The sequence below is a fragment of the Phalaenopsis equestris genome, unplaced genomic scaffold (assembly GCF_001263595.1).
Source record: "Phalaenopsis equestris unplaced genomic scaffold, ASM126359v1 Scaffold000002, whole genome shotgun sequence".
Classification (NCBI taxonomy): Eukaryota; Viridiplantae; Streptophyta; class Magnoliopsida; order Asparagales; family Orchidaceae; genus Phalaenopsis; species Phalaenopsis equestris.
The window spans coordinates 2,616,699-2,641,632 of NW_018164444.1; the positions used below are offsets into that span (position 1 = coordinate 2,616,699).

A 24,934-nucleotide genomic window follows, 5' to 3' on the forward strand; every position below is an offset into this window, starting at 1 on the left:
CACAAAACACACACTTAAGAAAGCTGCCACAAGAAACACACATCTCCTTGAAATTATACACACTGATGTTTGTGGACGTTTTGATGTTTCATCTTTTGATGAAGAAAAATATTTTATCACCTTTATATATGACTTTTCACGTTATGGGTATGTCTACTTATTGCATGAAAAATCTCAATCACTAGATGTCTTAAAGGTGTTTATAACTGAGGTTGAGAGAGAATTAGACAAAGCGCAAAGACTACTTCGAAAAGAAAGGTAAACCTTTTGTTTTTGTATGTTTCGAATTAAATTTGGCAGAAGTTCCTTATAATACTTTGTGGACTGATTCTGTTTGTACCACTCATGTTTCTAATACGATGTAGGATTCCTTACGACCCAAATCATAAATCCACATGAAAAATGTGTTTTTATGGAAAACCGAGTCAAAGCTCCAGTCGAAGTCATTGGAACCTATCGATTGATTTTAGATACTGGACATCACTTAGATCTTTTTCAAACACTTTATGCCCCTTTTGTTTCTCGTAATTTGATTCCATTGTCAAAACTTGATTCTGTTGGATACCTTTTTAAATTTGGGAATGAATGTTTCAGTTTATTTAAACACAATCATCTTATTGGTTCTGGTATTCTTTGTGATGGTCTATATAAGCTTAAACTTGATAACATTTTCGCTGAGACTCTTATGACCTTACATCATAATGTTGATACTAAACGCAGTTTTATGAATGAAAGTTCAGCTTTTTTGTGGCATAAACGTTTGGATCATATATCCAAAGAAAGAATTGAAAGATTGATAAATAATGGAATCCTTAATTATTTGGATTTGACATCTATAACATCTGTGTGGATTGTATTAAGGGAAAACTCACAAAACACACACTTAAGAAAGCTGCCACAAGAAACACACATCTCCTTGAAATTATACACACTGATGTTTGTGGACCTTTTGATGTTCCATCTTTTGATGAAGAAAAATATTTTATCACCATTATATATGACTTTTCACGTTATGGGTATGTCTACTTATTGCATGAAAAATCTCAATCACTAGATGTCTTAAAGGTGTTTATAACTGAGGTCGAGAGAGAATTAGACAAAAAAGTGAAAATCATCGGATCCGATAGAGGTTACAATAGATGTTGTGAATATTATGGAATGTACAATAAATCTGGACAATGTGCAGGTCCATTTTCTAAATTCCTTCAAACTAATGGCATATGCGCTCAATACACTATGCTAGGAACACCGCAACAAAATAATGTTGCAGAAAGGCGAAATCGTACTCTGATGGAAATGGTTAGGGGTTAGGAGTAATGGTTAGGAGTATGATGAGTAATTCTTCTTTACCCTTATCATTGTGGATGCATGCTTTAAAGACCGCTGCATATTTGTTAAACAGGATTCCTAGTAAGGCGGTTCCAAAGACTCCCTTTGAACTGTGGACGGGAAGGAAACATAATTTAAGGCACCTGCATGTTTGGGATTGCCCAGCGGAAATAAGGATTTACAACCCACTTGAAAAGAAATTGGACTTAAGAACAACTAGTGGTTTCTACAACTAGAACAACCAGTGGTTTCTTCATTGGTTATCCAAAAAAATCTAAAGGGTATAGATTTTATTGTCCTAACCGCAGTACAAGAATTATTGAAACTAGAAATGCTAAGTTCATTGAAAATGGTGAAGTTAATGGTGAAGTTAGTGAGTTAGTGAGAGTTTGGAATCACGTAAAGTGAAAATCCAAGAAATTAAGGTTCAAGTTCTTTTACCTGAAATTTCTTCTCAAGTTGTTATTTCTACAATTGTTGAACGGTCTGACAACTTACATGAACAACAAATAAATGATCAAACACCTTATAATGAAACTATCACTAATGAACCTACATTAGCTTAACCAAATGAAGTTGTACCTAGAAGGTCTCAACGACAAAGAAGGTTTGTTACTTCTGATGATTAGTTGGTTTATCTACATAAATTTGATTTGGGAGTCAATGAAGATCCAATTTCATTTTCACAAGCCATAGAAAGTGCAAATTCTTCTAAATGGTTAGATGCAATGAAAGGTGAGTTGAAATCGATGGATCACAACAAAGTTTGGGATGTCGTTGAATTGTCTGAAGGTGGTAAAAGAGTCTGGTGTAAATGGGTCTTTAAGACTAAGTGCGACTCAAATGACAATATTGAACAATATAAAGTCATACTTGTTGTCAAATGTTTCACACAGAAAGATGGCATCGACTATAAAGAAATTTTTTCTCCAGTTTCTAAGAAAGTTTCATTTAGAATTATCATGGCACTAGTAGCTCATTATGATTTGGAGTTACACCAAATGGATGTGAAAACTCCAAATGGATGTGTTTGGAGTTACACCAAATGGATGTGAAAACTGCCTTTCTGAATGGTAATTTAGATGAAGATGTCTGCATGAGTCAACTTGAAGGATTTTTTGTTGAAAGAAAAGAACACATGGTGTGTAAACTTAAGAAATCAATATATAGACTTAAGCATGCTTCCCGACAATGATATCTTAAGTTCAATGATACCATCACTTCCTTTGGATTTAAAGAAAATATTGTTAATCAGTATATATATCTGAAGGTTAGTGGGAGAAAGATCATATTTCTCATTCTGTATGTTGATGATATCTTGCTGGCTACTAATGATCTTGGCTTATTGTATGAAATCAAGAATTTTCTCTTTAAGAACTTTGAAATGAAAGATATGGGTGAGGCATCCTATGTGATTGGAATTGAAATATTTTGTGAAAGATCACAAGGATTGTTAGGATTGTCTCAGAAAGCATATATCGATAGAGTTCTTAAGAGATTCAATATTGAAGGGTGCTCTACAATTGTTGCTCCAATTTAGAAAGGAGATAAATTTAGCCTTATGTAGTGTCCATAGAATGATTTGGAACGTAAATAAATGAAAGAAATTCCTTATGCATATATTGTTGGAAGCTTAATGTATGCTCAGACTTGTACCAGACCAGACATTAGCTTTGTTGTCGGGATACTAGACAGATATCAAAATCATTGGAAAATAGATCATTGGAAAGCTGCAAAGAAAGTTTTGAGGTACCTGCAAGAAACAAAGAATCACATGCTCACTTATAGAAGATCTAATGATCTTGAAGTAATAAGATATTTAAATTCAGATTTTGCTGGTTATGTTGATACCAGAAAATTAACATTTGGCTATCTGTTCCTTTTGGCTGAAGGAGCACTCTCATGGAAAAGTGCGGAGCAGTCCATCATTGTTGCATCCACTATGGAAGCTGAATTTGTGGTATGCTTCGAAGCTACAATTCAGGGATTATATTTTGTTTCAGGACTTGGAATTGTCGACAGTATTGTCAAGCCGCTGAAAATTTACTGTGATAAGTCTGCAACAAACAATCGCCTTTTCTAAAAACGATGGTATTCCAAAGATGCTAAACACATGAAATTAAAGTACCTTACTGGTTTGCTTCAAAGCTACAATTCAGGGTTTATGACTGCGGAATTTTATTTCAGGACTTGGAATTGTCGACAGTATTGTCAAGCCGCTGAAAATTTACTGTGATAAGTCTGCAACAATCGCCTTTTCTAAAAACGATGGTATTCCAAAGATGTTAAACACATGAAATTAAAGTATCTTACCGTTAAAAAAGAAGTTCAGAAACATAGGGTGTCAATTTAGCATATTAGCACTAACCTTATGATTGTGGATCCATTGACGGAAGGGTTGCCACCACAGACATTTAACGAACATGTTGTGAGAATGGACATTACCGAAACCCTTTATTAGTTTTATGTTTAGTGTTCTTTATGTTTGACACTTTAAGCTCAGTTTATTGTTTCTGATATTTATGTATCTTATTTTATCTCTAGTGTACACTTTACGTTGTGCGATGTTTAACAGAATTTGTCTTTTAATAGACATCATGGGAGCATGATGTTATTTCTCATTATGTTAAGTATGCAATTGATATTGTGATACATGGATCCGCCAAGATTCATATTAATTTCATATTTATTGATGATTTATGATTTGACCAATATAAAGAAGGATTTTAACTTACATTTATGCAGTATGTTATGCACTATTAAGTATTACGTGGGCCAAGTGAGAGAATATTAGTTTTTCATTATTTTAATTATGTGGCCCATTGTCATTTATTTTAATAATAATTAATTAAATAAATAAAAGGAAGAGGATCATGTCTCTTCCAAATAGACAACGCATCTATTCGGTTTAAATTGTCATTTATTTCAATAATAATTAATTAATTAATTAAAAACAAGAGGGTCATGTCTCTTCCAAATAGACAACGCATCCATTCTATTTAATTAATTAATTAATTCAATTATCCTAATGAAGAGTTGTATCTCTTCACCAAAAACATCGTATCATTTCACTTTAATTAATTAATTAAATTATTTTAAATCCTATTGATAAATAATTATCATGATGGATGGTGGTTAATAATGGTGGTTAATAATGAGGTTAATAATGAATAATTAAGAGAAAGGTTGTGTCTCTTCCCAAGAGACTTATCTTTTCTCTTATAAATAAGAGAAGAGTCATCTCTCTCCCAAAACGAAAATGTATATTTTCTCTTCATCGAAAAGTATAGAAAAAAATAAAGATTAGAGAAAGAAATTCTATCTCTCGTTATTGGATTCTTTTTTGCATTTATACCACCCAAATGCTCTATCTATATCAACCAAAAATATCACTATTTAAAACTTTAAAAAATGAAATATATTTTTTCATGTATTGGTATATATATATATATATATATATATATATAACTGCTAAGTAGTATTTTGAGCCAAAACGAGCCAACACGAACGAGCAAATCTTTGTTCGTGTTCGGCTCGTTAACTTAGCCAACGAGCCGAACACCAGCTGTTCACAAACAACGAGTCATTTTGACAGCCCTATTTTTTAGCGTCATTTTATAATGAATCGAACACAAATATAATCTTCTTCGATCATTTTTTGAACATTATATGTATAATTAAGCATTAATAATTTTACATATTTGTATATTTATTAATTGATTATAAGGGTGTAAAAGAGTTTGAATCGAATTCGAATCATCCTCGCCTTGAGCTTGGGCTTGACTAATTTTATTGAGTTTGAGCTCGAGCTTAAATTTACAAGCTTGAGTCGGCTCACGGCTTGTTTATTATAAATGAGATAGTAAAATTAATTTAAAATAGTGTTACAATAAAATGACTAATAGAATGAGAAATTATGAGAAAAATAATAAAAAATCATTTAATATTAAATACAAAATATTATTTTTTAAACTTTTTTATTACTTTAAAAATAAAATCTTTAAATTTAATAAATTTTGAGTATATTTTATATTAATATTTTTTTTAAACGAGCAGGCTCAATAACTAACGAGTTGAGTTGGGACTAGCTTGAACTTAGCTTGTTAGCTCATCGAGCTCAATACACGAGCTACCAATCGAGCCGAGCTCGAGCAATCTCACGAGTAACAATCAAGTACTTACACCCCTAATTAATTAGCAAGTAAATAGAATAATTCTATAATGTTCGCTTCATTATTTATTTATTTTTTGTTTATTTGAAGTAGGCTCGTATTTAACGTGAAGTTAATTGGAACGAATAAGAATATGACATCCACAAATAATTTGAAACAATAACCAATTTCAAATAAATAAAATTCAAATAAACTTAAATTGTGTGTAAATAAAAAAATAAATAAATATATATATATATATATATATATATATAGGCAACGTCTGAATCTTTTGCCGATCAGAACATATATCTTAGCATACCTAGTCACTCATAAAGCCTGTCAGCCTTGCAATAGTTGACAGAGAACTAAAACTGGAATTATCCAAACCCTACAGTAAAATACCATCAGAATTGTCAGAACAATAAAAACAGAAAAAGTTCTCTAAAATGACCTCTTTTCTCCTAAAGGCCAACATTATTACTCAGGATTTATTTCCCAAAAAATCAAAACAAACAGGCAGCTCAAAATGAGGTAAAGTTATAATCATAAAAGAGGCATTTCTAGTGCTCTCAGCACATCATTGAACTCAAACTCATGAGCTTCTTTGTTGAACCTCTCCACAAGTTTGTACTTCGCATCATTCAGGTAGAAGGATTGAGCAGTTTCTAGAAGCCGTCGTGCCTCCGAGTCATCGAGTTTGCTCGGAAGCACGACTTCGCCTCGAACGAGTACTATACCCTTGCTTTCTGCAAATTCTGTGTAATGGGTGATGGTAAAATAAGGGGTTGCTTGAGTTCCTCTTGTCTTGTAATCCTCAAGTCCAGTGAAGAGCATGCTGGGCATCTGCACTGGGAGAAGAAAGGCATTATGGGGTAAGGAACATGTTATAAGCCTCAAATATATATATCAGTGCATAGAATTAAAAAAGCTTGGCAATGATCGTATGGTTCGATGAATCGGTTCGATGTGTACAAAGCAAAAAAATAAGCTCTAGAGGGTCATATATGTACAAATATTTTGAGCAACACAATGAATGCTAAAGAGGTTTTTAGAAGCTTTATTTAGAGATTTAGAATTCCTTTCAAAAAACTGCAGTTTTTTATAAAAACGAATATAAAATTATTGTAGAAAAATCAGTTTTTTTTAATTTGTTGCAAGTATCATGCATACCCTTTGTTTTTTTCAAGTCAAACAACATTTTTCTTATGCCTGCAACACACTGATCAGTCTGGCTGTAAGAAGTAAATTTTTAACAAAAATGTAGAAAATAAGTGGTGATAAAAACTCTCAGGAATTTTTGTACTCTGCTTTTGTAAAAGAGAGAATGCACATATACAACTCCAATAGACATTATAAAATAGGAATAAATTAGAAAATAAGGGAAAATAATTAGGGGCCAGTGATCCTATAGAAGAACAGATATATTACTATCTGACGGTCATGGAGAGATATATCTAATGATATATAGCCTTGATATACGTACCTTAAGTTCTTTGTTATGATTGAAGCAAAAATTTAACGCTCCCCTTCAAACCATTCCAAGTTTGCTTGTGATATTTTTAAATATTGGTTTGCAGAGCTCTTTGGTGATTATGTCAACCAGTTGATTTCCTGTGGACACGTATGGAGTACAAATAAGACTACTTTTCAATTTCTTGTCTATAAAATGTCTATCAACCTTAACATACTTGGTACGGTCATGTTATACAGGATTGTGGCAATATTGATGGCTAGGATTGTGGCAATATTGATGGCTGATTTGTTATCACAATATAATTTCATAAGCACTTTTCACTTAATTTTTAAATCGTCAAATATAATTTTAACCCATAGAAGCTCACAAATCACTAGCACAATGACTTCAAACTTGACTTCAGCACTTGATTTTGAAATCACAGACTGTTTCTCGCCTCTCCAATTTATAAGATTTCCTCCTAAGAATGTACACTATCCATTTTATCCACCAGTGATGCAACATAGTTTGCATCTATGTGTGCTTCAACTTGTAGGGTATCATATCTTCTACATAAAATTGCATTTCCATGCTAGATTTGAAATATCTGAGGATTCTATATATGACTTGAAGGTATGAATATTTAGGTTTGCGCATGAATTTACAAACTAGACTTGCTGTAAATGTGATATTAGGATGGGTGTGAGATAAAACAATTAATCTTCCTATTAACCTTTAATATTGTCCTGTATCTACATCAGCTTCTTCATCAAAGTTTAGTGTTTGTCATGGTTCAATTGGAGTTTCACGAGGCTTACACTCTGTCATATTAATTTCTTTCAGCAAATTCATAACATATTTTTATTAAGAGAGAAATGTCCCCTGCTTAGATTGAGTCATTCTATTTCCAAGAAGTATTTAAGTTTTCTTGACTCTTTAATTTTAAATTTTTTAGCAAGCCTTTTTTGAGAATTTTTTTCTAGTGATTGTCATCTATTATAACAATCATATCGTCAATATACATAATAAGGAATGAGTTTTTACCACCAAGATAGGGCTTTATGAAGAGAGTATGATTTCCTTGAATTTGTTTGTATCCAACTTCTTTCATTATCTTTGCATAATGATCAAACCAAGTTCTTGGGGATTGTTTTAGTCCATATAAGGTCTTCTTCAATATGCATACCTGATATTTTTAAAAGAGCTATCAAATCCTGGTGATAGATCCATATAGACCTCTTTTTCAACATCACCACGTAAGAAATCATTTTTTACATCATATTGTTCTATAATCATCCATAATTGGCTACTAGAGATATCAAAATGTGAATAGTGTTTATTTTTGCAATAATAGTAAAATTTCTTAATAATAAATCTCATATGACTGAGTATATCATTTTGCTACTAATTTTGTTTTATATTTTCTAGGCTCCCAACTACATTGTTTTTCACCGTAAAATTTCATTTGCATCCTACTAATTTCTTTCCTTCTGAAAATTCACTGATCTCTCATATATGATTTTTTTAAGGCATTTATCTCTTCTTACATGGCTTATTTTGAATTTTTATTTTCAAGTGCCCCAAATAGAATTTGCGGAATGGAAATATGATCCATGTTGATGTTTAGAAAGGCACTATGAGATGGAGAAAATTTAATGAGGTGTATTGAGAGATGGGATCTAAATAAGACGTAGTGGGTCGAGTAGCATTATCTGGTAACAGTTCTGAATCTTGGAATCGATGGAGATCTTGGTTAGACTTGTATCTTCGCGTATAGACCAAAAGGGGTATAGTTGGTATAACATTTGCATTTAAAGGATTTTCTATTACAAGAATATCAAGATGAAATATATCATCAAATTCATCAAGATAGGAATTCTCCTCTAGAAGATGAGTTTGAGTAAATAAACTATTGGTTTCGTCAATAGTGACATCCATTGAAGTGAAAAAACATTTTAGGGGTTGATGATAGCATTTGTACTCTTTTTATGTGGTATAATATCCTATAAATATGCATTTAAGAGCTCTTGAGTCAAATTTTCCTATGTTGTTTATGGCTATGAATATAAGCAATACATCAAAAAAAAATTTAGAGGGTTTTTTAAGAAGTTGTTTTTAGAAAAGAATTCTTTCAAATAATTTCATGAACTTTAGAAATCAATTACTCTTCAGAGTATTCTATTGATTAAATAGGTAACTGTTAGAATAGTTTCTACCCAATATTATTTTGGTATTTGAATGAGCAAGAGAAGTGTCATAGTTATCTCTAAAATGTGAACTTTTTCTTCCGGCCGCTCCGTTTTGTTGGGGAGTGTTAGGTTAGGAAGATTGGTGGATAATATAATTTTTTTTAGGTAAAGATGTCAATGTGTGGCTAAAATAATCACAGGCATTATCAATCCAAAAAAATTATCCTAAGTTAAATTGGATGACAATGAATATAGGAAGTATTATGCAAACATCGGATTTATGTTTATTTAAATATATCTGTCATTCGAGTACAGTCATAAATAATTATAACAAAACCAATGACTTTAGAGATATTGAGATTTTAGAGAGTCCTCGGATATCAGAATGAATTAATACAAAAGGATTAAAAGAACAAGAGCTACTTTTTTAAAAAAAAATACAATAATATTTAGCAATTTACTAAGTTTCACAATGAAAGTCTTGAATATTAGTATTTATGAAAAGTGAAGGAAATATACATTGAAGTTTAAGAAAATGATGTCCTCATATAAAGTGATGAGTCCATATGTTACTTGTAATATAAGAGGTAAAGGAGTATGGTAATTGACATCGATATTCAAGAAAGTATAATCTATCATTTCCTCTATCTTTTCCAATCATCTTCTCCATAGTGAGATTCTGAAAAACACAATAGTTAGTAAAAATATAGTTTTGAAACTATGATCTTTCGTAAATTTATGAAAAAACAAAAGATTAACAATAAGGTTTGGGACATGTAATAAATTACTTAGGGTTAAGTTGAGAGAAATTAAAATGTCCCCATCCTGCAACAGTTTTTAAAGATCCATCTACAACTTCTATTTTCATATTGCAAGGACAGGATTTGTACATTTGAAATATAGCAAGGTTAGTTATGTAGTTGGTGGTCCCTTAAATTAGAATCTATGAAGGAAAAGAACTATTAAAGGCACTACAACAACAACAACAACAAGCCTTTATCCCATTAAGTGGGGTCGGCTAAATGAATCATTTTTCTCCATTGTGTCATATTCAATGTCATATTTTCATTTAATTCTAATAAATTAAGATTATTTTTTTTAACAAAATGCCAAGAATTTTTTGGTCTACCTCTGTCTTCCTAAACATAAGTCGAATCTAAAACATCTAATCTCCTAACTGGATCATCAGATGGCTAAAGTTTAATGTGACCAAGCCATCTAAGATGACTATCTCTAATCTTGTCTGCCACTGAAGCTATACCAACCCTTTCACAAATACATTTGTTTCGCATTTATTTTGCATTTTGTCTCTAAGTGTAAAGCCACTCATCTACCTAATCATTCTCATCCCGACAACACTTAGCTTAGTTTTATGCTTCTATTTTAAAGGCCAACAATCTGCGCCATAAAGCATTGTAGATCTCACCACCATCTTACAAAATATTGCTTTTAGTGATCTTTATAATTAGTGGTCTATATAATAAATTAGATACAAATGATGATGAATATATATATATATATATATATAAACTAGCCAAATAAAGGGAAAAAAAAGGTAAAGATTAATTCAAGTAAAATGCATTAAAGATGAAAATCAAAAAGTAATTTTCTTAGAGGAAGATATTCGACATTGGTGAGTGAGATATTAAACATAGGCGGGTGAGATATTTTTAGAAAGAAAATGAGATACTAATTGTTATTCAAAAAAATTGAGAAAATTCCATAATTTTTCAATTTCTTCTGAATTGAGACATTTTGACTCCACTAGGCAGACTTGGCATTTCTTATTTTCTCCTTTACTTCATGGTCTTGGGGTTTCCCGTGAAATTTCCAGATTTATCTTTGGTGTACAATTTTCTTTTGCAGTAGTTGCACCAGAGATTTCCTATGAAAGAACGATGTTGTCCTTCTTTTGGAGAAGATTTTATGACAGAAAGTCCCTCCTTACCTTGGGATTCAGAGGTTGTCCTGACAGATATCTCGAGAATTGGACTATTGATCATCAGCGTCCTTCCCTCTACTCGAATAAGAAAGAATACTTCACTCAAAGGAAGACTTTTTGTTTAAAACTTGAATTAGAATTTGTTCAAGCCCATTATTGAGTCCTCCCAAAAAGTCAAAGATTCTCTCTTGCTCGATGAATTTTGTAAGGACCGCCGCATCCTCACAGAAAGACATCTTGAGATTTTGTTAGTAATCCAACTATAATCAGTAAATCTTCAAGGTTTTAAAATATTCAATGACATGGAGGCTACCTTGTTTGATAGTGGTCAGTTTTGTCCTGATTTCATAGATGAGTGCAACATCTTTCACCTTTGAGTAGATTTGCTTAACTACATCACAAATTTCTTTCGAGAGGGAGACAAGCATGAAAGGACCACTAATCTTCGATAGCATGGTGTTTCATAACCATGCCATGATTATATAACCGGTTTCTTCCCAAAGTAAAAAATTTTGGAGCTTTATGCTCCAAAGGTAGATCCACAAGGTAGTGAATCTTTCCCTTTTTCTTTAGAAAGATCTTCATAATTTGGGATAATTTAAGATAATTTTTCCATTCAAGCGATAAGATGTTTGAAATGTCACAACCAAACTCGATGCAACTCGTCACATTAAGGCGGCTCACCTCGAGTCGATGTCATAACAAATAAATTATTACCCAAGTTCTATTTGAAAGAAATCTTAATTACTTAATTTTTTTTCATTTTTTATAAAGAGAGAGCCACTAATATCATCAATTATTGTAACATAAAGAAACTTAAAATTTAATCAAATCATATCACTATACAAAAAAAGGAAACATATACAACAATCATGATTTAATCTCTCTATTATCAAAATATAAATATCATAATGACTGTCAAAAAAATAAATCTAAAGTACTGACATAACTAATATCAGGCTTTAACCAGTAATGCAAAAGTCTCTACTCAACTACCTTCTCTGAAACAACACATACAAGTAAAACATGGGTGACCAACCACAATTCTATATGTGATGCGCCCCTAGTGTGTGTTGTTTTTCTTTGTGTTTTATGTCAATTTAAATCCCCAGTAGCAGTGCAAAAAACTTGACCCGTTCCGAAATTACACAGTAATTTAGCTTTCAAAAATATGACCAAGAACTTGATCCAATTTATATTAAGTATTTAGTGTGCAAAATAAAAATGTTATTTAAAATATATAAAATAGTTCATACACCAGAATGTTATTTAAAATATATAAAATAGTTCATACACCAGGAGTTCTACGCAAGTGCACGTATCGCTTCAATTAATATAGGATTTTCTTTAAAAACCTTAGTATCGATCTTACAGAGAAGCGCGGTAAGAAATCTCTTAGGCAAATTCTAGTATACTACTATCAAATTTTAGTTTGGAAGATGAAAATTCTTATGATAATAACATAAATCACAATATTCAAACTATAAAAATTAAAATAAGAAAGACAAGTTAAAATGAATTTAATAAATGATAACATAAATGTAACTAAAAGAACTAAGTTTACTAAACTAAATATTAAACTTCAAAAGTAAAGATATGAAAACTAAATAAAATTTTATGACGAAGAGGAGGATACTGGCTGCCACTCCAAAGCTCCCACTACTCCCTCACCTAAGGGCTAACAATCTCGTATTAGTTTCCAATCAACTGGACCAGATTACAGATTTTAGTCTGTAACCTTAAAATCTCCAATTCTGCATCCAACAAAATTTATTTCTCTATTTATTTGCACTCAATTCCATAGATGGTATATTCTCCCATGAAATCAAATGTGATTCTCCCCCTGTTGTAAAAATCATAGCCCGTTTTAAGATATATGTTTCTCAACATGTTATAACATTTTAATTGGCCAAATCGAAAAGTAAATTAAGATCGGGGTTCAAATCATCACAAATTATTAATATTTAAAACCGTATAAAACAAAATCAATTCTTCACAAAATCAAATCTCATTATAGGCAGAAAGAAAGAAGATTACTCAGAATTCATGAGAAGAATACGACAAAACACTGATTTCATTAATAAATACAAGTTTAAAAAACAAAAGAAATAAAAGTCACAACTTATCTCACAATGCTTCCCAAGCACTTCCCAAGCAAATCCCATTCCTAGAAGTTCTCTTCAAGTCTTTCTCTCTTTACAAGCACTCTCAATTCTCTCCAAGAAATGTAATGAAAAAGAAATGTCACATTCCCTCTCCTCTTACAATCCTTGAAGCGAAGCTCCAAGTCCTTCCTCTCACTCTCACGCCACACACACACCACCAAACTCACGCCCCCCAAAACTCCTCCTCAGGCCCTAGACTTCCCTCTCTTTTATAAAACGCTGCCTCCCTCCAAAAAGAATTCAAAATTCCCTCCAAAATTTTATCCAAAAGTCAACTCTTTTGAATTCAAAAGACATGTCCATTGATCCAAGAGACATACCCTTTCATAAAAGAACCTTCCAGAGTGTCTAGATGCATTGAATCACTCCACGGGGTGTTTAGAACAAGTGTCCCTTTGAAAATTCGACCAAAATTCGTCCCGAACAGCCTTAATCCGCCAAAAGTCATCTCTGGCGCATCATGCGCCGGTTTGGCGCATCATGCACCACTCTGCAGCAACTTCACCATTTTGTTTTGTTTGCATGCGCCGGTTTGGCGCATCATGCACCACTCTGCAACAACTCCACCATTTTGTTTTGTTTGACTCTGTTTCACCTCGTTTCAGTTGTGTTTCGCTCCTAACAGATATACCTACAAAATAAGCATGAAAATAAAATTTTTTTAAAGTGTAATTTCAATCAAAACATATGAGAAATGTAAAGTAGATTAAGCATAGAAAGACATCAAAATGTGCCAAGTCAAAATTTTCTTTCTTGCTCGTTTTTACTCTAAATTGAATCATTTTTGCTTCATTTTCTCCAGAAGTTCATTTTTTGTACATGAAACCAAAAATATGCAAAATACATTCCTCTAAAGTATAATACCATTAAAAAATATTAAAATTGAGCATAAAATATATATGAAATAATAGGTAATTTTAGGCGTATCAATAGGCCACTCAAAATTTTCTATAGTTTTCAATGTTTAAAAAATAATAAACATGTATTAAAAAAACTAAATCAAATATGGTGAAATATCATATAGAGTATCTATCACGATGCTAAAACAAGAAATTATAATTGCAGTAGGCATATGTTGAGTAACATTAAAAATAAAATGATATAGTAAGTGCAAAAAATTAATATGAAAATCAAAATTCGTTTCTTTAAATGAATTATATTTATATTTTCCCCTCGTCTCTTAGACAACCACTTTCACTTATACCTCAACTAGTTTATATTTCCCCTATGCCCTTTATAACTCCATTTTCACTTATACATCTATTTATTCACATCTGTTCAGGCGTATTAAATGCACACATGGTTAATTATATGAGTGCAAAAACCCTTATAACTCCACTTGATTGCACATAACATACAATCTGCAACTCTCCCATTTTTATCATTTTTATCACATGTTTATGATACAAAAGTATATAAATGCTAACAACTTTGACATATCAAAATCACAATGTACTATAAAAAGTGATACATAACAATAGACACAAGTAATAATATAATTTGCAGATAAATAAATCTGCACATATTGACAATTGTAATTTGCAAACCACTCATATGAAATGTCTAGAATAATATTCTAAGCATTCTTATTCTACCAGTAGACACAAATAATAATGTAATTTACGGATAAATAAATCTGCACATATTGACAATTGCAACTTGCAAAACCACTCATATGAAATGTCTAGAATAATATTTTAAGCATTTCTTATTCTACAACAAATTTTATCAGATTTAACATAAACACCAAAATATATAAAATATTGTGCAACACAAAATATCTGGTGAAAAAATAAATATTTTTATGTCAATTTGTCCAATATAGTCTAATCAACATATTAAAAATTGCAATGTGAAAAATTTATATATCTCTATAGATTTGAATTTGTATTAAATTTCGACAAATAAATATCAAAACTTTATGAAAAAACAACAAAATTGAAATTTTGAAATAGGTTAACAGTAGTCTACATAGAGCCGGACAATTTCCCCAACTAGACCGAGAGACGAAATCGGTTTTATGGCTCCAAAATCAAACCTTCTCTCTCTAAGATCTCTCGCTTTGTCTCTCTAGGAGTCACGGTTTTGAAAAAAAAATGGAAAAATGCATGGGATGATATGGAGGTAATGATTTAGGATATTTATGCTTAAAATGATTTTTTTATTAAATAAATGTTATAAATGGTAAGTGAGTTGCTATATTAATTAAATATATACTTTAAAGGAGCTATCTTGAAATGTATGACTCCAAAACTTATGAAAAAATAGTTATAAAATAGAAAATTATGTCTAGAATATATTGGTGAAAAAGATTTGCAAAACATACATCAGATAGCTCTAGAAAGCGCACTTGTATAAAAATATAGCAAATTCAACAAGAAACCTTTTATTTTCCATTTATGAAGCTCATAAAATAGGAAAAATAGCTCAAAATATAATCAAGTACGCTATACAATCTGGTGAAGATATTTCATAAATTGTGCATAAAACAAAATTAGTAAAAATTGATGAATAAATTGATTATCAAATTCACTCAAAAAACTTCAAGAAAATCAATAAACATAAAATAAACATGCAAGACTTACCAGATCTCAAAATTAGGACTCAACAGATCTACTAATATACTATAGTACCAGTCATTACATTCTCCCATCCTCAGAAAAATATCGTCCTCGACATTCAAAATTACTATCAAACAAATATGAATAAAACTGCCTCATAACATCTTTTTCCCAAGTAACGTCCCATTCTAATATGCGCTTACACTGAACTTTAATGCAAGGATATGCTTGCTTCTCAATTGTCTCAAATCAAGGGCCAACATACGCTCTGGTTCCTCTCTATAAGTTAAGCTAGATTGTATATAAACCTCATCCTCATAAAATCTAGGCTCAACATAAAAAATCCACTTTCTTAGAACAAATACATGAAACACATCATGTAAATCTAACTTACGATCAGCAGCTAATGATCGATAAGCAGAGTTATCAAACGCACCAATCACATTAAAAGGCCCAATGAATCTCAGACTTAGCTTTCCCGCTCTATAAAATCTACGTGCCTCTTTCATGCGACTGGCCTTCAAAAATACAAAATCTAAAGTAGATTAACAATGGCCTACCTAAAGCCAGACAATTTCTCCAATTGACCCGATGGATGAAACCTTCTCTATGGTCACCAAATCAGACTTTCTCTCTCTAAAAGTCACGACTTTGAAAAAAAAAAGAAATGAAAAAAAAACATGGTATGATATCTAGGTAATGGTTTAGGATATTTATTCTTAAAATAATTTTTTTATTAAATAAAAGATATAAAGGTAATTAAGTGACTTGTTATATTAATTAAATATATACTTTAAAGAAGTTTCTTATACCTTAAAATATATGACTCCAAAAATTATAGAAAAACAGTTAATAAATAGAAAAATATGTCTGGAACACATTCGTGAAAATGATTTATAAAATAGACATCAGATAGCTTCAGAAAGCTCACTTGTATAAAGATGTATCAAATCTTCAAAGAAGACTAATTCAACAAAAAGAACTTTTTATTTTCCTATTTATGAAACTCATAAAAATAGGCAAAATATGCTCAAAATATAATCAAATGCTCTACAATCTAATAACGATATTTTATAAATAGTGCATGAAATAAAAATACTAAAAATCGACAAATAAATTGAGCATCAAATTAACTCCAAAAATTTCAAGAAAATCAGAAAACATAAACTAAACATGTAAGACTTACCATATTTCAAAATTAGGTCTCAACTAAACATGTAAGACTTACCATATTTCAAAATTAGGTCTCAACAAGTGCATTGATATACTATAATAGAAATCGTTACATAAAATGTTTGGAGTTCTCCTCTGGTATGATTTCACCACTAATCATGGTTAATTAATTTGAAGGAAAGACAAAGAACTAAGACATCATAAAAAGAACAGGAATTCAACAAAAGGGATAAGGTTGGAATTGGAAGCCCTATCCTTAAAGAATTAAAAAAAATGTTGGAAGTGGAAGCCCTAACCTTATAGAATAAGAGCAACAATTGGAAGAAATATTCTAACCTCACTCTGATACCATGTAAAAAATAAGTATCGAGAAAAACTCTCAAGAATTTTTGTTGTCTACTTTATATAAGAGGGAAGGTATATATACAACTCCCAGAGGCATTATAGAATATGAATAAATTAGAAGAGGAAAAATAATTAGGGGCTGTGGTCGATAGAAAAACACACGGATTACATTTTGAGGGTCATCAAGAGATAGATATAATGGTACATAACCTCGATCAATGTGCCTTGACCTAACGATACAAAGCCTCGATTGGGCGTGCATTGATCTAACAGTACAAAACCCCGATCTGTGTGTCTTAATTTATGTGTTATGATTAAAGCATAAATTCAACAAAAAATTATGGCCAAACAAAAGTGTGCTAGCCATCAGAAAAGTGCAGTGGTGAAAAGCTACCCCATATAGACCCTCGGGGTAAAAGAGTTTAATGATTATATTTTCAAATATTTTGCATTATTATTAATTAGTTTGTAGAATTATCATGGGTGCTTTTTTCATCAATCCATTGGTTTCCATTTGAGGTTGTGACATAATGCTTCATATAATCTGGTTGAGTATTTGAAACACCCGGTACCAATAACATCTAAGCAAAGATAAAAGGAAATGAAAAAAAAAACTAACAATATGAAAGCATGAAAAAATGCAATTCAACAAGTATCTAGTGAACCTTAGGGTTTGTTTGGGACAACTGTAATTGTTTAAAGAAGCTGTTGTGAAGCTGTTGAAGAATCTGCTGTTCAAAAAGTTATAGTTGCTATTACAATTTTTTTATTGAAAAAATCAGACCGCAAATTTCTAGCAGCCACTGCAGGTAGCCAAATATGGTGGGAAAACACAGCTTTTATTTGCAGCTTTCTAAGAACGCAGCCAAAATGCAGTTTTGTTAAACAGAAAAAACTGTGGTGCTGCACCACACGCCACCGCATCGCCTCCCCAAACACACCCTTAATCTTTAAATATTTAAAACTAACATTTAGTAATCTCATCTAAAACCATATAATCATGTAAGAGTCATGACAAATTGAAAAAGAATAATAGTGAGACTACAACAAAAATAACAAAACATTTTTGAAGAAAAGAATACTGAGAATAGTTTATACAATATTATCATTTTATAAATTAAACTCCAAAATATCTAAAAAACAACTTAACATTTTAACCTATTATTGTTAAGTTAACTTTGAAGTCTAACTTAACTTAAATAAGACTAGAAAATTTGACTTTGTGTTGACACGATCAATTTTTTTAGCCAGGTTCGCATGTAGAATGCTAACTCTTTTAATTTTTCGGGTTAAGTTAGAGTTGATTAACAAATCCAAAATTGACTTGAACTTGACCCAAAATCATTAAACGGGTTACATGGGTCCCGGTCTGGTCTGTTGGGTCGAAGGCAGATCATGTTTAGGTCAAGTAATTTTAGATGAGGTAAATGTTGAGTTAAACCCGAATCCAACCAATGAAGTCTATTTGACACCCTTCATAAAAGAACTCTATCATCATATATAAATTGAGAAAAATCCATATAATGAACAAAAATTATACAACCAGAAAAATAGCATAAGCAGATAAAAATTACTGAAAACAAAAAGATAAATCAAAATCAGAATTTATACAGTTCCATCAAAATTGACAAAGCACCATTTCTTATTTAATATACATATATTCAACATAAGATTTGCTATCATCCTTTGAATCCCTAATATAAAACAAACACTAGAAACCAAAAAATGAACTGTAACAATAAAGGAGCAACAAAATTAACCTAAACCAAGGATACGCTATTCATTCAACCAAAATTTATACCAAGTCACACTAATAAGATAAAATAATACAATTACAAAAAAAAATACACATAATTAAGGGGGAAAAAAACCCCGAAAAACTTCTGTAGGTGAAGAGAAGCACTATAGATATATGAAGTTAATCCAATTCTCAGTAAAAAAATAAAATGACTGCTAGGAAGCTTAAGTAATAAGTGGTTCAACCTTGAATGAACATAGTTGTATAGCCACTCCCCCTCGACAATGGAATAACAAAATGCCGGCTACAAGAAAACCATCGAATAATGTCAAAGATGGTGCAAAAGGAATAAAATTAAACCAAATCTACCAACTGAAAAAGAAAAAGAGAAAAAAAATACCAAGATATAGATCTTTGATCTAAGGCACGGTACAATTGTGCTGTGATGGCTGTACCTATATGACCTCTTCCCAGATGATACTAGATATTAAAAAAAACATAACAGATTAGAAAGTCCAACTACTATCAGTAAAATTATTGATAACAGGCTCAAAAAATAAAAAACAAAATGTGACACCTAACAATGTCATGATCAAGAATAAATCAAATTTTCATCCACTTACATCTTCCCATGCAGAAATAAGGTCGTCCGGTGACTGGAATTTGGCCATCTCAATATCAATTATGGAATCAAGGGGCTTCCTTTGCAATGGTGTGAAACCAGTAGCAAATCTGGAGCCTCGGCTAAACCCTAAAGCTGCCCATTTCAAAAAATGCCCTGGGACTGAATCCATTGCCCTAGCCGCCAATGTAGATGGGCCATTAATGACACACATACTAAGAGATCTAGAAAAAGGAAAATTTTGATGAGGAAGGGAATGGCATCCCAAGGGATATTGTGGGACCAGAGTCTTCTTCGGGATATGTGAGATTAATCTTGGAAGGTTTTGCATTGTAGGAAAAAGATCAATATAACAAGCTGGTGAGAACTCCTCTGCCTCTTCCAGAAAAGATTTTCTTTTTTGTTCACTACAAGGATTTGAACAATGGTATTATTACATGCTGCTATAAAATAAGAGTATCTAGAAATTAAAAATTACAGTAATAAGTATATGATTGATGAAGAATGATTTTGCCAACTTTAATAAAAGACAGCAAAGTAAATAGAAGCAAAATTAAAGAAAAAAATTAATGAAGGATGTCAGTAGGGGTTATGCATGAACAAATTAAAGTTGCATTAACTTTAATCAGAATCTTCTCATCCAAAAGATCCCAATTTCATACTTGAGGTACATTTGGCATGGTTTTACTATTTCATACAATGTAAATCACAGGCGTTCAATTTTCTAGTCTACCCAAATGCATGGTTCTCCACCCAAACCAAAGAAAACAGATTTGAGTTCGTTTGTGTCACAAACACAACTCATACTGCTGCCACGGCCCCAAACAAAGAGATAGTCACTACCTTTTTACTTTAACCACATCAAACTTCTTCATTATAACTAAATCCCCACTAATCGTGAAAACCATAGAAAAATGATAAAATACAACATGAAAAACATAGGCTCATTGGGTGATTTAATCATTTGTGCTTAATCTTGATCCCTTAAAATTACACCCTACTAACAGGTAGTATAAGAGCCAATGGTTCACTTAAAATTAATAGGTTAATATATCCCGCGGCTCTCAAGGGTCGTGGTTATTTCTATCAATTCCATGATTGAGAATGGATCCTATGCAAAATCCACATGATTAAGTAAGCTCCTAGTGCATGGGATATGATAATATTAAAAAGCTTATCTCTGAGAGAGAAGTGAAGGTTGATGTAAAGATGATAATATTGAAAAGCTTATCGATGATAGGAGTGAAGGTTGATGTAGAGGAGCCTTATATGAGTGGCAGATTACTGAGTTACACATGAGAGTGAAAAATAGTCTTGCATTAAAACTAAAAAATAAAAGTTAAGTTCCTACTACCTAATATAACAGTAGTAGCCTTTACCCGCTACCTTAAGCTTTTGGGATGATCGGTTCCAATCTAGTAGTGTATTCAATTTAAACTTTAGCCTCAGGCCCTCCAGTGATCCACTCGCTTATAAAAAAGGAAAAAAAGAAAAAGACAAGAAGAACATAAAAGATTTAAAGAGATATAACCAAAATCTATCAGCAATTGACCTCAACTATCCAAGCACCAACAATTATTATCCTTCTATAATTCACAAGCAATGATTAAACATAGTGAATATGGCATGCCATGAAAATGAAAATGACAACTCTTAAAAGTTGTTAAACAGATCTGTGTTGAGCAAGATAACAAAACAATTATACTATTGAAAATAAAAATTCTTTCACAACCATGAAAAACTTATGAACTAAGTATAATAAATAATGCCATCAAAATCATAATTTTCTTCATGTCATACAACAACAACAAGCCTTTATCCCACTAAGTGGGATCGGCTACAAGAATCCTTTTTCTCCATTTTCTCCCTACAAGAATCCTTTTTCTCCATTGAGTCCTATTGAATGTCATATTTTCATTTAATTTTAATAAATTAAGATCATTTTTCATACAATATGCCCAAGTCTTTCAAGCTCTACCTCCGCCGTTCTTCACAGAAGTCGAATCTAAAATATCTAGTCTCCTAACCAGATCATCAGATGGTCGACGTTCAATGTGACCAAATCATCTAAGATGACTATCTAATTTTGTCCACCGTTGAAGCTATGCTAATCCAATCACATATATATTCATTTTGCATTTTTTCTCTAATTGTAAAGTCACTCATCCAACTAAGCATTCTCATCTCGGCAACACTTAACTTAGTTGTATGCTTCTCTTTTAAAGGCCAACATTCTGTGCTATAGAGCAATACAGGTCTCAAAACCATCGTATAAAATTTTCCTTTCAGTCCAAGCGGTACTTTTTTATCACACGATAGGTCAAAGCATTCCTCCACATCAACCAACCAACTTGAATTCTACTAATAACAACCCTATCTATATTACCATCACCTTGAGCAATAGACCCGAGATAATCTAAAACATTCAAAACTTGTAATGATTTGATCACCAAAAGTTACAGCTCTAGATAAATAAAAGACAAATAATAACACTAAACCATGAAATAAATGACATTATGACAAAAAAATGTCTACAATGAGATGAATTCAAATTATGTTCTTGTAAGAGATTGGTCCAAACTTGAACAAATTCATTCAAAATGAATCAAATAGGATTGTCTCCAACTTGTTCATTTGGTTCATGTACTTTTTTTAGCCAAAATTTCTCCCACAACCAATTATCGAAGACTCCATCAGCATCTAATGGTGGTGGGTAACACCATTAATAGTGGAGGTGGCTAGAAGGTGAACATTTTTTAGAGGAAAAATATGGAGAAAGCTAGCATTTAGCTGTCTTTGTCGCTATAGTGCTTCCGCCATGCAAGGACATTGAAGCCAGTTTAAGAAGAAAACAAATTGTGCATTATGTTATTCCTACAATGACATTCGTGGTATTTTTCAATGCACACGACCTTCCAATGTATCACCATCACCATCATCAACATCGACAATGTGAATCCTTACTTTTTTACTGTTGAGTGTTACATGAGGTGTTAAATCTATTGCACTCAAACCATTTGGCACAACTTTAATTCATTTTAAGTTAAAAGAAGCCAATCTTATAAAAAAATAACCAATTCAAATTGCAATGATAAAGTTTTGGTGCCAAAGGAGAATATCATCTATTTATTCAATTTCTTCACTTTCCAATTGCCATAAAAAAATCAATTTAACTTTATAAAATCCAAACTCCACTAGAAACAATGCATAATTATAACATGCCGAAACATATAAAAACTCATTTCAATTCACAAACTAAAAACCAGAGTCAAGCATTTCACAAAAAAGACCTAATAAAGACCAGTTTGTTTCAACATGAGTGTTTAGAAGCAACTGATTTTGAGAACTGAAAAATTTTTCAGTGATGTATTTATTTTTTTTAATCTTGCCGCTTCTTTCAGTGTGTATTTAGCAGAAAGCAACATATTCAGGTGATGCTTGAGAGAAACCAAGCATCTATGGATTCAAGGAAGCACACGATTCCTTCAAAGTGGAGATTAGTTAGGCTGCTTTTGCAGAAGGATTTAACCTAAAACATGCCAAATATCAAAACTGACAACATAAATTTCACAGAATACGAAATCCCGTGTCTTCCCCGTTTTACCTTAAATGTCGAATTAGTAAATCCGGGTAAATTCACAAGTCTCACGAATACTTCTTCTCCCTCACACGCCGCCAGTCCCGGACTTCCTCCCTTCTATGTCGCCTGGTCTGGAGAACTAGGAAGTGAGACGAGGCGTTCGAACTAATAATCCACAACTTCTATGTCGCCTGGTCTGGAGAACTAGGAAGTGAAAGACGAGGCGTTCGAACTAATAATCCACAATTTAGCTCTTTTATTTTTAAAAAAATTGACAATTTTTTAATTACGAAATTATTGATATTTGTTGCTATTTGTCAAGTAAAATATATTAATTTAAAGCTAAAATTATCTTAATAAAATATTATTGACTAAAATGAATTAATTTTAAAAGCAAATTTTATTTGTGATTTACTTTGATTTAATATTAATCATTATGTTAATTAAATGGAAAAATAAACAAATTTTTATGATTAAAAAATTTAAATTTAAATTATATTACCTTAAATAATTGAATGTTATTTTTTATTTAATTTATTAATTATTATTAATTATTTTGTAAATTATTAATTAATGATTGATTGATATACTTAATCAAATTAAAGTCTTATATGTCAAATAAATAAAATGAGATATCACAAATTTATAAATCCTAAAATCTTCAAATAAATAGCTCAATAATTTATCAATATATGATATGGTTAAGCATTTATTGTGTTAAACAATTTTCATATTTTAACTTCATGAAATTTATCAAATCTATTTTTTTTTTTCTCCTAAATTTTGTATGCTTAACTTCCTAGTCTAACTGCATAAATAATATATAAGTAGTGTAAGTAGTTGTACATCGGCTGGACTAAAGCTATAGTTAGATACTAAATAGAGGAACTTGAAGTTTTGGACTGAGAATGAGTATCCATAGTCAGTTCTTTTGACAAATGGTCTTTGTTTGATGACAAGTATTTTTGATGTGGAAAAGAGTTCTTTTGGGTGGGCATCATAGATTAACGAGTAACATTTGTGAGTTCATTGGATTACATTTAATAACTTGATTTTTAGGATTAAATCAAGCTAAAGTTTTAGACAAATTGTTTGAGATTCAATTCTCAATGGCTTAGGCCTTATGTAAATTTATATTTCTTGAGATTTGAGTTACAAACAAGTCAAGTCATTATGAATCAACAACTTCCTAAACCAGCTTCATGTAATAATGGTATAGAAAATAAAAGTTTCAATTTGGTCGGTTCGAAGAAAGCAACTGTCTTGAAGGTTTCGGTTCAAGGAGGTGAGTGTCCCACTCAAAGCAAAGAAATGTACTATACAGGAGAACGATGACGCGGACCATAGAAGGAGGAGGAGGAGGAGGAGGAGGAGGAGGTGTCTAGCGTTTCTCTTACTAGATATTTGATGTCATTTGCAGATGTTGATGCCAAGGACTTTATGTCTGAAGAAGAAGAGGAGCATCATTTGTAGGAGGAGGGAAATAAGTGACTCATATGCGGGAGACAATGGCAAACTGAGCGTGAGTCATGGCACGTCGAAACTGAAGGTGGAAGTGCTCGTGTGTTTGAAAGGTGAAGTCAACATAGAGCGGGGAGGGAAGAAGAGGAGAATCGAGACACGGTGTGTTTGTGTACAGATAAGGAGAGGCCTCGTGCGGGAAGAGACGTCTCTCATGAAGGA

At 31.7% G+C, this 24,934-nt stretch overlaps 1 protein-coding gene across 1 annotated transcript; it reads right to left on the bottom strand.

Moving 5' to 3' along the window:
• Positions 1 to 5,926: 5,926 nt before the first annotated feature.
• LOC110018102 (ATP synthase mitochondrial F1 complex assembly factor 1) lies at positions 5,927 to 23,403 on the bottom strand. Its single transcript, XM_020715342.1, has 5 exons — positions 23,276 to 23,403; positions 19,673 to 20,078; positions 19,450 to 19,529; positions 19,295 to 19,353; positions 5,927 to 6,331 (listed from the first exon to the last, which is right to left on the bottom strand). The coding sequence occupies exons 2-5, from the start codon at positions 20,000 to 20,002 to the stop codon at positions 6,027 to 6,029; spliced, it is 774 nt and encodes a 257-aa protein (XP_020571001.1). The 5' UTR covers positions 20,003 to 20,078; positions 23,276 to 23,403; the 3' UTR covers positions 5,927 to 6,026.
• Between the last annotated feature and the right edge of the window lie 1,531 nt (positions 23,404 to 24,934).

What these genes read in the sequence shown, in the direction of transcription:
- LOC110018102 (XM_020715342.1), bottom strand. Translation starts at nt 20,002, where the DNA reads ATGCAAAACCTTCCAAGATTAATCTCACATATCCCGAAGAAGACTCTG. An exon ending in TTATTTCTGCATGGGAAGAT is followed by an intron (nt 19,530 to 19,672) that starts GTAAGTGGATGA and finishes TTTAATATCTAG; the next exon opens with TATCATCTGGGAAGAGGTCA. An exon ending in GATCAAAGATCTATATCTTG is followed by an intron (nt 19,354 to 19,449) that starts GTATTTTTTTTC and finishes GTTTTCTTGTAG; the next exon opens with CCGGCATTTTGTTATTCCAT.